The 14,656-nt window shown below is 37.9% G+C and overlaps 2 protein-coding genes across 2 annotated transcripts; both read left to right on the forward strand.

The window, feature by feature from the left end:
* The first annotated feature begins 3,605 nt into the window (after positions 1-3,605).
* LOC115922843 lies at positions 3,606-11,039 on the forward strand. The gene is made up of 3 exons (XM_030982569.1): positions 3,606-3,782; positions 10,043-10,429; positions 10,869-11,039. The coding sequence occupies exons 1-3, from the start codon at positions 3,636-3,638 to the stop codon at positions 11,037-11,039; spliced, it is 705 nt and encodes a 234-aa protein (XP_030838429.1). The 5' UTR covers positions 3,606-3,635.
* LOC115922599 lies at positions 11,030-14,163 on the forward strand. The gene is made up of 2 exons (XM_030981742.1): positions 11,030-11,185; positions 11,850-14,163. Exons 1-2 carry the CDS (start codon positions 11,081-11,083, stop codon positions 12,396-12,398), a joined length of 654 nt encoding a protein of 217 aa, XP_030837602.1. The 5' UTR covers positions 11,030-11,080; the 3' UTR covers positions 12,399-14,163.
* Positions 14,164-14,656: the final 493 nt, after the last annotated feature.

Below are 14,656 nucleotides of genomic sequence, written 5' to 3' on the forward strand. Positions count from 1 at the left end.
GATGATTTTTAAAATAATTAGAAATTTTCTAGGTGTAAACTTTTTTTTTGACTCACACGGTATAGAGGGCTTCTTTTGAATTTTTATTTCGAAATTTGTGTTGGTAATATCTTTAATTTTAAAGCATTACATACTGCATTTTATTTAACATTGTCTTGAAGACTGCAATGCTGTTTGCAGACATGGGAATTCTGGTCTTCTTTCTTAATCTTTACCGTTAATGTCTGTGTGACTATTATTTGTTTTTATTTGATGCTCTTTTACTTTTGTACCATTAATTAAATCATGAATTTTAGTTTTCATTTCATCGTTGAAAGACAATCTTTATTATTATCCTTGGCATATAAGTTTATTTCGTAAATTCAATTGTAAACTTATACTTCTTCTAAAATGAGGAATTCTTCTGTCACAGTCTAAGTGTGTTAACCAAGTTAAGTCACAAACGGTAGGCCTATACTCGCCGTGGGCCGGGAGCGGCAGGGAGGACGTTTCTTGAAATCAATCAAAGGGCCCTTGTATATACGCAGCGCATGAGGCGGTAATATAGAAACGTCAAATTTAACTACTATATGGAGGGGAATTTCTCTTTCCTGGAGGGGCCGTTATAAATAGGCAATTTGTGCTTAAAAATATGCAAAAACAGGATTATGAGCACCAGAAGGGGCCGGGGGCGAAATTTTTATTCCCAAACAGGTTGGCAATTTCTTATATTTCCGTTCTTCTCAATGGCTGATATGTTCTACGTCATTAGCAGCTTGGAAAGAAGTCACAAATAATTAGACTTTGATTTTTTTATTGCTTTGCCTCACTATGTATAAAGGCAAAAAAAAAACTGTATAAACTGAGACTTGAACCCACAACTCTAAGATTTTATTACGCTGACCCTACCGATTGAGCCAACGATAGGTTAATAAAAAGAGATTCTGCATGATTTCTATAACCCTATCACTCACCCGAACGGTTACGTCATTGCTAATGACGTAATATATCAGCCAATCAGATGACCGGAAATATTAGCATAAGCAAACTGTTTGGGAAAAACAAAATAGCGGCCGGCGAGGGGGGGGGGGGTGTAGGCAATGTTCAAAATCTAGAAGGAAAATGTTTCGCAAGTAGACCTCATAAATCAAGTAAACCCTTTGTAAAATCGGTTATTAATAAGTTGCCCACGTTATAAATCCGTCAACCTTGTTTGAATGGCTAAGTTTTATCATTTTTAAATCATTGATATTAAATGAATGAATTTTAATCCATAAAATTTGTCATTAAATTTTGACCTGAATATTCAACCCTCTCTTAAAGGGAAATTTGGTGGAGTTATTTATAATCTCTCATTTGATACACTAAGTATGTTGTATTTCTTCTGAATAAAAAGTTGGTATAAAGGGAAACAATTAAAAATGTCTTTGTATATTTGTTGAGTTATGTTCCATTTTTAAGTAGGCTGAGAGGCAAGGAAATGTCCATATTTCTTTCCCCAAAGAATGAAAGACCTTGTCAGTGGTAAATATGCGTTTTAATGGTTCGGTATGAAAATGTCAGAGGTAAAAATGCCAGAATTGACAATTCTACACCAACGATTTTGATAGATTCCTCCACATTTCCTTTTCCTCTATGAATTAAAAAGAAACATTCCTAAGCAAAGTATCCTATCCAAAATTACTGCACTAGATGTTAACGTTTCAACATTACACGCCCCCCCCCCCTTTCTCCGTTTTTTAAAGTTTTTTTTTCGACCTCATAATACTGAATGTGAGTGTGAATGTCGCCTCTTTTCAAAGAACGTCAGCTACGTGCGCATACCATGCACCGGTTTATCAACGAGAAAGCTCCATAAGAAAATAAATGGCTATTATACATTTCGGAATTCGGCGCTCACCACACGATCATCTTGCGATCCTATTTTCGTTGAAAGGCGGAGGTTATTTTTTATGTTGAAAACTAAATTACCACTATCCTCCTGATTTTGTTCTAAATAATGATAATAATATTAATAATCGAAATAAGTGTAAGCATTTAAATCTTCTAATCGAGAAAAAAGGCCGAAAATGCTCCCAATATTATTGTAGACAGTCGCAATAAATAGGTCTGACGTCACAACGTTTCTGAGCCGATTTAGCTTCCCCCTCGAAAGAAGCATGAAATCCCGTGAAATTTAGATTTAATGATTTTAATGGTTCTAGGACAATTACCCCCTGGGCAATCACCCCCCGGAAAATTACCCCCCGGAAAACTACCCCCCAAGGACAATTACCCCCGAGGACAATTACCCCCCGAGGACAATTACCCCCCGAGGACAATAACCCCCTAAGGACAATTACCCCCCGGAAATTTACCCCCCGGAGAATAACCCCCCGAGGACAATTACCCCCCAAGGACAATAACCCCCCGGAAATTTACCCCCCGGAAAACTACCCCCCGAGGACAACTACCCCCGAGGACAATTACCCCCCGAGGACAATTACCCCCCGAGGACAATTACCCCCCAAGGACAATTACCCCCGGAAAACTACCCCCCGAGGACAACTACCCCCGAGGACAATTACCCCCCGAGGACAATTACCCCCCAAGGACAATTACCCCCCGGAAAACAACCCCCCGAGGACAATTACCCCCCGGAAAACTACCCCCTGAGGAATTACCCCCCGAGGACAATTACCCGCCCCCATGGATAACTACGCCTGAGGACAACTACCCCCCCCCCCCCGAAGACAATCAGGATTCAATAGCAAAAGACGATTTTACACATTGAGAGATGTTGTGAAGGCTACGAGCCCATAAAATCCCGTGCATGAACCCACATTCGTTCAAATACTTGCGCGTGATGTTCCTCTCATTACTACACATTTTTCTTTAACTATAATGTATGCAACACCACTGTGGTTGCTGTTTTCTACGAAGGATTTCTCTTGAGCAGCGTTATTTCAAATTTTTGTTAGACACAGTGCCCTCTTAAGAAATGAAAAGTTTCGCCCAATCTTAAATTCTTCACAAACTATTTATTTTGCATCACTCTGGCATTCGTCAAGAGCTATGTACACACGTATTGGCACATTTGTTTCTTGATTTAGTGAACGAGCAAGAAAAAAAAGGACAAGACATACTTATTTTCTTTTAATATGGCACCGTACATACCATATATTTAACTTGAAGGCAATTTTTATTTCAAAATAAATTACAGTACAAGAAAACATATTTGAGTTCACCATGACAACAGAAATATATATATATATATATAAATATATATATTACATTACATTTATAAACATGAAGAGAACCTTTAGTTTGGAATAGATCGTGGATGAGGGCCTATTATGCATACAAAGACAAATATACTATCAGCTGATTAGAAAAGTTACAGAGGATGCATAAATAATGAAATCTTACATCCTAATTTCTTTGTTGGGCCATTTTGGGGGAGACTAGCTGTAACGCGTACTCATCTGCGCGCAATGTATTGTTAAATTTCTAAGAAATGTAAATTCCGTACTTTGATTTGATACATGCGTCTTCTGGCAATTGAATTCGATTTGATACATGCGTCTTCTGGCAATCGAATTCGATTTGATACATGCGTCTTCTGGCAATTGAATTTGATTCAATACTTGTGGCATATTAAGTCAAACTTCACAAAGATGGAATGGATACAGAGCGAGAGGGGTGGGCGAAAGCTCCTCCTGGGAGGATACATGTACGTCAAGCAAAAAGATTTGGCAGATGGGTACGAGGGCTTTGAATGTGAGCTACGAAGGAACACACGACAATGCAGAGCAAAAATTAAGGTAAGCATCAAACGTACCAACATATTGTGGAGTGAATGACTTGTACCAACCGTTTATTACAATACATAAGTCCCAGAGCCTATTGGTTCTACGCCACAGCCCATTGTCTAATATATTACCAATATGAAAATGATTAAGGTTGAACAGAGCCTAACAATTCATATAATAATTTCAAATTTTTTTAAATGGACACTAGCATAGCATAAATTTAAGTTAAAACTTTAGACGCACGGCTTCCTAGGACCAGTGATCTCTTTGGTCAATATAATTAATGGACAGTCGGCTCAAAAGGGTTGTTCCCCTAAACAGCTCCTTATAAATTCTTAACTGCAAACTTTTAAACGAATTCACCGAGACACAACTGTGTCCGTTTTTCTTACGTAACGTTTCCATAAAAATCAGAGGTCGCCATTGAGTCATAATTGACTCAACACACCTTAACCCTAATAAGGCCGGGGGGGGCAGAGGGGGCACGTACCCCCCCCCCGGCCGCTCAAAAATATGTTAAAATCAGCCCTAAATTCGCCAAAATGTACTGAAAAACAGGGACGTGCCCCACGGGCCCCAAAATTCAATAATTGTTTGTAATAAAAAAAAATATAAATAAAAAAAAAAAATATATATATATATATATATATATATATATATACAAATGCCTGACCTAAAAAGTTGACTCCAACGAAACAAAATGTCAAATTTACAATTTTCGTGACCAAAAAAAAAAGTGTCCGCTTACCAAACCCCCCCCCCCCCCGCTTTTTCTGCGATTTTTATGGGACCAAAAAAAAAGTGGGGTCCGCTTACCACCCCCCCCCCCCCGCTTATTCAGCAATTTTTATGGGACCCAAAAAAAAGTTATCTCCGCTTACCCCCCCCCCCCCCCCCCGTTTATTCAGCGGCTGGCTGAGTCGTTGCGTTTTGGGGGACTAAAACAAAAATATTTATATGTTCTCTTACCCCCCCCCCCCCCCGTGTGCCCCCCATATACGCACCCGGGAAGAAATTCCTGGATCCGCCCCTGGGCATTATGCCCCCCCCCCTCCACGATTTTCTAATTGTTCGGGAACGCATATGGATGGCGCCCCGACGCTCGCTGACCTTTTTCTTTCGAGTCTTGCGCATCTTTAAAAGAATGTTTTTGAAAATCGGATGCTTAAATATGAATAATATATGATTTATGGGTAAAATGTGATTTATGACCTTATTTGCATAAATTACCATAAATATGCAAATAAGTGAATTTTTCAAAAAATTGAAATTATCATAGTATTGTATAATACACTTCACTTGACATGCGTGCAAATTTTCGCGGAGATCGGCCGTTTCACGGCAGCGATCTTAAGGGGGCATAATCACCCCCCCCCCCCCCGGCCGTATTAAGAACTCAAAAAGTGATTCGGTAACATTGTTGAAGGTTGATTAAAAAACGGTGTAATTTTTGTATGAAATCTTACTTATTATATTCCTTTTACTGTACTTACAGGCAAAAAATCCTGAGAAAATTCTTAAACCACAAATAAATGCACGGTTTTCTTTGAAGCGGACACTGAGTAACACCCTTTAACAGTGATTAACAGTAAATTCTCCCAACCATTTTTGAATTTTCCAAACCGTTTTTCCATGAAAATAAGACATAAGACAGGCTTTTTAAAATCTTTCAACACTAAAATGTCTGGAATGTTATGAAGAGCCAGTTTGTTGCAATCGTCACAAGACGATGTACTTTCACCTGAAATGTAATTAAATTGTGATAATATAGTTGGGAGAATTAAGGAATCGATCAGTGAGATCAGTTTTTCCCAATGGTTATCATTAATAATGGTCCGTTTTCACTCAAACTTTCAGATTATCTTTAATTGTACATCTAGCAATGAAGTCACTGCCTTAGCACCATTTTCTCTCATATAAACAATGTTACCAAGTCCCTTTAAAGACCGAAAAATAAATGATTCGCAAGATCAATGTCATTGCTGTAGCTAAGGACAGCCAAATTGATGATTTTCCGCACTATATGCAAACATCACACTCGGAGAGGACCTCCTTGCAGTGGTATTTTCAGAGGAGGGGAGGGGGTGGGCTGGCATTGCCTACCATAAGCACAAGGTAAAGGGGATAAAATAAGAATCACAGTTTAAACTTCATGAAATTAGTGTCGTTGCTTCAGTTCATAGAGGAACCGTAAGCTTATTAATGATCTACTGAGATCGTAATCAATTACTTAACGGTTATAGCTGAGCACAAGATTAAACAAATAACCACATTAAAATATTACTTAAAATTTGGAGACCGGCCTAAAACGCAAACATTTTCCGTAATATGCGTTGCCACCCCACTTTTCAGTGACGATGTTTCCATCATTTCATGGTTGACTGAGCACAAACAGAGGAAAAAAATTATTAAGTCATAAAGGTATTTCTTTACTTCTTGTTGTTGAAAGAAACTAAAGACGGCAAGCTAGTCAGTTACCTTCCCCCACATCGTATTTATTAGGTTATGCTTGAGTGAGCACAAATTAAAGATAGAATACAAAAAATGCAATGTCATATTAAACAATAAAGGACATCAATTTGTTTATGAATAGCGACCCCGATTTCGTATTATGAATAGCGGTCCTTAAGAGTAATGACCCCTAGATGTGAATTATGAATAGCGACCCTTATCTCACTTTATGAATAGCGGTCCTCAAGAATAACAGTCCTCACGCTTTTGTGAATAGTGGCCCTCTTTCCGTTTTATGAATAGCGGTTCTTCACGTATCGGAAGTTCCACGTAATAAATCGCGGTCCTTATGACTAGTGAGGTTACACTCCGAGCCAGCATGTTTATTAAGGGAAAAACATACAATCACACAAACACACAAACAAGAGAGGAATAGCCACATTTCAAAGGTGATGTAAATGAGTACCTGGTAGGAATTAATTCGTTGAAATGCTAGAGCGCCGCAGTGGCCGCCTTGCTAAAGCAAGGGTAATAATCGGGGCAGCGCCAGGAGCGTCACAACGTGACAGACATGTCCGCTATATAAGAAGCCACCATTATTAATATTATTATGAAGTAATGGATGGAGGTCAACGACCTTCTGAAAAACATTGTTCTACAATAAAGGAAGCAATGACATACATTTTAGGAATAAACATGGTTATTTTGTCTTTAATTTGTGCACAGTCAAACATGACATATAGGTCCAATATGATAAAAGTAACTGACAAGATATACCAAGTTTAATTTCTGTCAATATTAAATGAAATAGAGATATTAAGATTTGTTTTTGTTGTTAATGTTATTTTTTGTTCATTTTCGCTGACCTGAAGTTAGAATTGTGATTATTTTGTTCTTTAACTTGTGATCAGTCATCCATGAACTAACGGATGTTAAGCAGGGTAACAGGAGGTCATCGATGGGTGTGCATGGTGTTCGCATTCAGAGCTGACAAATCATCAATTTGACAGTCTCACTACAATTAAGCAAAGGCATTAATGTAGCTAATTTTCCAAATTTTGTCTTTAAAGATAGTATCACACATTTGCAAGCCCTCAAAATCTCGATGAGATTTTTTCTGCAGATGGCTTGTGATATGCAATACAATTTTTGAACAATACTCTGAAAGATTTAGAGCTCAACCCCTTCCAGTTATGAAGTAGGAAACAAAAATGTAATCAATTATTTTCTTTTATTTTCCTCATTTTCTATTACGGCGTCTACCAGACGCTTTAAGAAGGAAAATATTAAAATTGTCATTAATAATATTTTCAGTAATAATAATGACATTACATTATCGATAACATTGTGGCGTATCCGCACTCCTCTCCAATTTGCTCAGAAAATGTAATCAACTTAATTCTCTTCGTTGTTGATGACGGAATAGATTTCTTCCATACAAGGATTGGATAGGAAAACACATTTGAAATAGTATATTTAGGGTGCATGTATAACTGAAAATTTTGTCTAAGGAAAATAAAGATTTCTGATTTTTAGTACAGAGTAGAAGGGAGGGGAGTTTGCAACTTAAACAAAATAAAATCTTATCTTTAATCGGAATTCATTTAAACTTTCACCGACCCATTCCTCTCATTTACCTGCTTGATTAAGTATGACTGGCTACTTCTGGTTTCCACACAAATATTTCTGTAAAAGCACAGATACAATCCTGTTAAAGGTACTATTCCCATTTGCAGGCCAAAAAATGAAAAGGTTAAATTCCAACGGCATTTGAAAGATAATACTAATTTAGAACTCTCCTAAAAAACGGGGGTTTGAAAATGTCTTTAAGTGGGAAAATAACAAATATTAGTTGTCGAATCGACTTAAGAGCTATAGAGCCAGTAAGTAACAGTCTGATTTTCAGACCATTGTACCGAATGGTCGTACGTTTTAAGCTGCGCAGTGATTCAATCAGTTTAATTTGGCCATTACAAGAAGTGGGTTATTGATGTAGGCAAATGCTTATGTACCCTTTACAGCTCATTTTATATATGTTATTACCAAAGAAGAAAAAAGGCCAGTCAGTCACTCAATAGTGTCTGACGGTGAAGTCTAGCAAGTAAACGGGTTTCCTTGCATAATTTGAATATTAGGACACTGCTAACGTTTATATTTCACAGATAGGACATACATGACATATTCATAATTCCTACAAAGTTCGACAGCATTAGATGTTTGCTGCAAAAGGGACATACTTTAGTATCTTTACGGTTCAAAGGAAATCCAACCCTTGTAACAATTCCATTGCTTTTAAGGAATGAAAGCAGATACATCAGAGAAACAGAATGGCAAAAGTTTGGAATAAATCGGACCAATGATAAGAAAATAATGAATGTTTGATATATGAGATCACTATATACATCCATGCAAATCTCAAATTGGCAATTCTCTCATTGGATTGTGCCGTAGTGACAAATAACCCTTCGTTTGTCTTGTACACAAATATGAAGATTTTTTTTTCTTCTCCCAAGCGCCTTCACCCTTGGGGCACTACTTAAAATATAATATGGAGAGTATATTATTACAGGTTCTCTAGAAATAATTTTTGTGTGTAGGAACAAACGGGAAAGGGAGTGTCGTGGTCGAGTGGTTTAAGGCGCTTGACTTGGAGATGCGAAGGTCGAGGGTTCGAATCCCGACACGGCACTAATATCCTTTGGCAAGATATTAACCTGCACTTGCTACTCTCCACCCAGGTGTTAAATGGGTACCCGGTAGGATGCGACCGTCATTGTTGGTCAAACAGTTTTTGAGCGTCATGTAACGCCTGGCTGGAATGCTCCCCAGGGAGTGGAGATTGTGCACACATTGTGTGCGGGTAAGCACTGAATCCAATGACCGGGGTAATAATATATTTGTAAAGCGCTTAGAGACATTTGTATTTAGCGCTATATAAATTAAATTTATTATATTATTATATTATAAAGTTGTCTGCCGCTACTTTATACAGAAAATACCGATTCGGCTAATTCGAAGAGCCCTACCTATATTTTTTTTAATTTTTTTATTTATTCATGGTTAAAAACAAATACAACTTGTGCCCGCATTCAGCAAAAGCTGTTTTTTCAGCGAGGCAGTGATTACATAAAATTCGAATAAAATTTAAAACAATGAAAATATAATTCACAAACAAATATGAAAGTTATAATAAATGAACATATTTACAGAAATTTAACTACAAAATCAAATCATAGTGACAAAGGGGAAAAAACCCAAAACAAACACAAAACAATCAAATAAACAATTAAGTTTGTATCTACGGGATGAAAGTGATTCTAACTTTCAAAAATTCAAACTTTGTTCAACACGCTTCACTAATTTTTCAGGTTTAGTCTTGAGAAGTTAACTATCAATGTTGGACTCCCCGTTAACAAAAAAATCACAAGGAGTTGCTTTTTAGGAAACTTAATTCGTTGTGTTGAGATCAACGTACATGTAGCTATTTAGGGTGAATTGCCGTTTGGTTAACAACCAGCCAGTCTACTATCCACTTTGTCCCATAATAGTTTCGTCTACTTATCGTTAGATCTAGCGGCCATCTAGGACGACAGTCATTCGGTCTAATCCCCAATTAATCTATTACCATTTGGTCTATTTTTCATTTTGTCTGATTCCTAGTTTTCTAAATGCCCATTTCGTCTACCATCCATAATGCCTAATAATTAGTGGATGATTAATAGCCTATATATATGGGAATAATGTTTTATCTCTCTCAATCTCTCTCTCTCTCTCTCTCCCCACACTTCCTCTCTCTCTCTCTTTTTCTTTTTCTCTAATAGGTCATGGGTGATAACCAATTCCGCGATAGAACGGAGCATAACCATCCGCCTAACCATGGTAGAAGCAATGCTACGAAGGTTAAAGCAGCAACGAAGAGAAGGGCCACTGAGTCCAATGAAAGACCACAACAGGTGCTTATGGCGACACTATGCGAGGTAACAGAGGAAGGGCGGGCAGCGCTACCATCACTAAACAACATGAGGAGGAATATCCGGAGACAGCGCCAAGAGAACCCAAACGCCCTCCCCATTCCCATGACTGTGGAAGATCTGGAAATCCCTGTAGATCAACGATTGACGCTGGGTGGAGAGCTTTTCCTTTATCACGACTCTGGAAGAAACGACCCTCGCCGGATTTTAGTGTTTACTACGGAAAGGAACCTTCAGGTAAGAACAAGTGTTGGGGTTCATTGCCATTTGGCCTTCTACGGTTCCGCAATTTTAGGAAGTGCTGCAAAAGCATACGTATTGAGTAAAAAAGATTTCAGGATTCATTAGAATGAATTGAAATTGTGAGGTCATCATAAAGATATCCAAATACTTCCTATAAAATTGAAATTGAAATTAAATTAAAATTGGTTATTATTCTCGACAAAGTACAGGATCGGTTCTAGAACAATTCCCCTGAGGGGGTATTGTTCTGATACGACATGATCTCCTATTTCGATTATGTTTTTTAATTATCATGCTATGATAATTAAAAAACAGTAAGTAAGTAAATAAAATAGCTTGGAAATAAAAACATACAATTTTGCAAGTGAAACAGTTTGTTTGTTTGAAATATATAATATTCGATGCAAATGTATTCATTCTGTTTTGCTACTAGTTGCTGTCAACGTCTGAAAGTTGGTTCGCTGATGGCACGTTCAAGGTAGTGCCGACCATCTTCTTCCAGTTGTGGACAATCCACGCCACATATGAGGGACATGTGGTGCCTTTGGTTTATTGCCTCATGCTAAATAAGGACCAGGCGTCATATTATATGCAAGGGTACTAGCAGCACTACAGGAGGGAAGGGCGTTCTACCCAACCAGAATCATGATCGACTACGAATTTGCAGCGAAGAACGCATTTTCCCAGGCATTTCCAAATGCTCACGTTCAAGGATGTCTTTTTCATCTCTGTCAGAGGATACATGAACGGGTATGGTGATATTTATATATTGACAGTTGATCCCTTTTTTTTACCCGCCATTTATTGATCAAATAGTACATTCAAGGCTCATGGCTAAAAAAAAAAAAAAATAGTGATACAAATATTAGGTAGAGTTTGAAATTTGAGTAAGTGGACTTGCAAGCCATGATAAATGCTGAGGAGAGGGGGGGGGGAGGACTCTAATAAATATTTTTTCTTTTAATCATCCTTTCAAGCCCAGTAACAAAAACTTTATATGATGATTAGAGGGTAGGGGGCTAGGGGCTATATCTCTTTTCGATTGTGCCTAAAACTGACCTGGAAAAAACACGGACCTCTAATCGCCAGGGGAGGGGGAGGGGGGAATATAATCGATAGTTATACTGAAAATTGGTAGGCCACAAGGAAGCTGAGTAGGATACAAGCATGTTATTTTCTCCTATAGGAAACGCTCATTGCGTATAGTCAGGCAAGGGAGAAAATTTCGGGCAGCCCTGGCGGATTCGGGCGAAAAAATAGGGGACAGCGGTTTGTTCCTCCCCCCTCCCCCACACTAAATGAACAGTTACCAATATCTATGCATTTTGCTCAATGGGTAGACAACAAACAATATTTCTGAAGTGTGAAAGGGCTGGTACATGTACTGTTATGAGTTTTATATTATTATTTTTAGATCAAGCAAGAAGGGCTGCAGGTGCTCTACAACGAGGATGAGGAGATCCGGACACAGGCGAGAATGATAGGAGCGATTGCATTTGTGCCAGTGGAAGACACCGTGGAGGCGTTTGAAGCCTTGGCAGGCATTGCAAGGGCAGAGCTGCAACCTGTCCTCAATTATTTTGAGGATACTTATGTGGGTCGACCTCAAAGAGCCGCGGGACATGGTCGCCAGGCAGCGAGGTTCCCGCCCATAATGTGGAACATGTTCAATGCGACACTGCAGGGGGAATTTCGCACGAACAATCATGTGGAGGGCTGGCACCGAAGGTTCCAGATCGGCGTCGGTGCCGACCACCCCTCGTTTTGGCAGTTTTTGACCTGCCTAAAACGGGAACATGCCATGAACGAAGTAACGATCGGACAAGCGCAAGCTGGAATGGCGCCTCCCGCACGTAGGAGAGTGTACCAAGATACCAATCTCCGGCTCATCAGGCTCGTTACTAATTACCATGGGAGAGACATTGTAGATTTTTTGAGGGGCGTGTCCCATAATCTTCACTAACGATCAGTCACCTATGCTATTGTACAGTTTTTGATCAGTCCAGTTGAATTGTTTTAACATGCAGGACCTCCCATTTACTTGGCATTACATTATATGGGATGTTTTGTTTTACATTAAGAGATGCGTATATACATTGTTGAATACAGAATGATATCATTTGATATCTTCTTTTTGTATGCATTTGATCGTTTTCAGGATAAAAGTTTCTATTTTTTTTAATTCTCTTTTTTTACTGTTTCATGTTTATATGATAAGCATGATTAGCATCGGGCAAGCGCAAGCTGGAATGGCGCCTCCCGCACGTAGGAGAGTGTACCAAGATACCAATCTCCGGCTCATCAGGCTCGTTACTAATTACCATGGGAGAGACATTGTAGATTTTTTAAGGGGCGTGTCCCATAATCTTCACTAACGATCAGTCACCTATGCTATTGTACAGTTTTTGATCAGTCCAGGTGAATTGTTTTAACATGCAGGACCTCCCATTTACTTGGCATTACATTATATGGGATTTTTTGTTTTACATTAAGAGATGTGTTACGTATATACATTGTTGAATACAGAATGATATCATTTGATATCTTCTTTTTTTATGCATTTGATTGTTTTCAGGATAAAAGTTTCTAGTTTTTTTTTAATTCTCTTTTTTTTTACTGTTTCATGTTTATATGATAAGCATGATTGTGATGATCTTTGCCTCTGAGTTTTACTTTGGGATGTCAGAACTCTGTTTTTAGTACATGACTTTGATAAGTCTCCTCCTTTGGCTTCCTTCAAGACAGCAGGAAGGTGTTTTATTTGTGTTAATGTATCATTAATATTTATCATGTTTATCCTCTTCAAATATGGTTTTGGGCAATACGCGCCAAAATTTGCTGGACAGAAGTTTTATCGTTGCAGAAAAAGCTCTTCGTATTAATCGCAACTCTCAGTCGCGTTCCCTTACAAATCCTATATTCTTTGAAAATAGCATGTTAATAATTAATGACCTCTATCTCTTCCAGTTAGGCCAGTTTTTGTAAACTAACAGTAATGACATGCTCTCAATTTTATTCATGATGTGTTCCTCCCCCCACCCCCCTACAAAAAAATTACATTGTGGTGACTTTCATTTACCTCTTCTAAATACATTTATCTATGCCGGTCTCAAATTTTGGAACTTTTCACGTATTTGTACTAAACTTGCCCCATCACTCCATTCTTTTAAGCGAAAAGCGAACTCGTTTCTTTTACAATCTTATAAAACATATTAAATCTTCGCGTAGTCAACTCGTGTTTTACTCCCCCCCCCCCCCCCCCACAGATTGCGTTTGTGACCTTTCATATAATGTCAGTCTTCGTCCTATGTCTCTGTTGGATCATGTTCACCCAGACGTAGGAAAAGCATGTTGTTATACATTTTTAAATTATGAATTTATAATTCATAAGTTCTCATTTCACAATTTCAGATTAATCTGTTTTGTCTCCAAATGTATATGTATTTATTCCATATGTTTATTACTACCGTCTTTTGAGGGATCCACATTCTACAAATCCCGCTTCTCAGTAGATCCCTCCATTTTCACAGTTTTTTACTTTTAAACAAACGAAACATCACTTACAGCACATGTATACATTCTTTTGTAATTTAATTAATGATTTTCAAAATGATTTATGTAATTGATTTCTTGTCATAATTGTTTATATTGATAGTTCTGTTGGAAGTGAAAATAAAACTGAAAATTGAAACACTGTTTGAAATGCTATTAAAGTTATTCACTTGTGATAGAGAATGTAAATAGTTAAAATATTGCATCTTGTATGTCAATTTACCTCCGCAACATTTTAAGTTCAATACCTTTTCTTTTATATAAAGAATGATGACAAAACAAGAATAGGATTTTCACCACATTAACTCGTACACTAGAGAACCATAAACAGCTAAACAAAAAATAAATTTTAAGCACAGTCTAAGTAGACATATTCCTTTGCTTCCAGAATTCATGAAAAGTCAAAGTTTTAGGAGACTTGGAGGCCACACTGAATAACGTCAAACAAAGCTGGTGAGAAGCGAACATCGTCACTAATGCTTAAGCGTCCCTTCGATTTTTAATCTCTGTTAAACTCGTTAAGAACAAAAGCTTGTCAATTTCATATGGTTCATAGAATTACCATGACCACGTTTCAGGGGGAAAATAAAGTAAAAATGCCTGCTTTAACCTTTTCTGAGATGGAGGTAGTGGATGTTTCTATCTTTCATATGGCCTAGAGTTTGAAAA

Source organism: Strongylocentrotus purpuratus, unplaced genomic scaffold (genome assembly GCF_000002235.5).
Source record: "Strongylocentrotus purpuratus isolate Spur 01 unplaced genomic scaffold, Spur_5.0 spur5_scaffold_12, whole genome shotgun sequence".
Lineage (NCBI taxonomy): Eukaryota > Metazoa > Echinodermata > Echinoidea > Camarodonta > Strongylocentrotidae > Strongylocentrotus > Strongylocentrotus purpuratus.

Bases quoted from the DNA above. Each gene is read 5' to 3' on its own strand.
- LOC115922843 (XM_030982569.1), top strand. From the start codon at position 3,636: ATGGAATGGATACAGAGCGAGAGGGGTGGGCGAAAGCTCCTCCTGGGA. The intron at 3,783-10,042 runs GTAAGCATCAAA...TTTCTCTAATAG, and splicing joins AATGCAGAGCAAAAATTAAG to GTCATGGGTGATAACCAATT. The intron at 10,430-10,868 runs GTAAGAACAAGT...TTTTGCTACTAG, and splicing joins CTACGGAAAGGAACCTTCAG to TTGCTGTCAACGTCTGAAAG.
- LOC115922599 (XM_030981742.1), top strand. From the start codon at position 11,081: ATGATCGACTACGAATTTGCAGCGAAGAACGCATTTTCCCAGGCATTT. The intron at 11,186-11,849 runs GTATGGTGATAT...TATTATTTTTAG, and splicing joins GTCAGAGGATACATGAACGG to ATCAAGCAAGAAGGGCTGCA.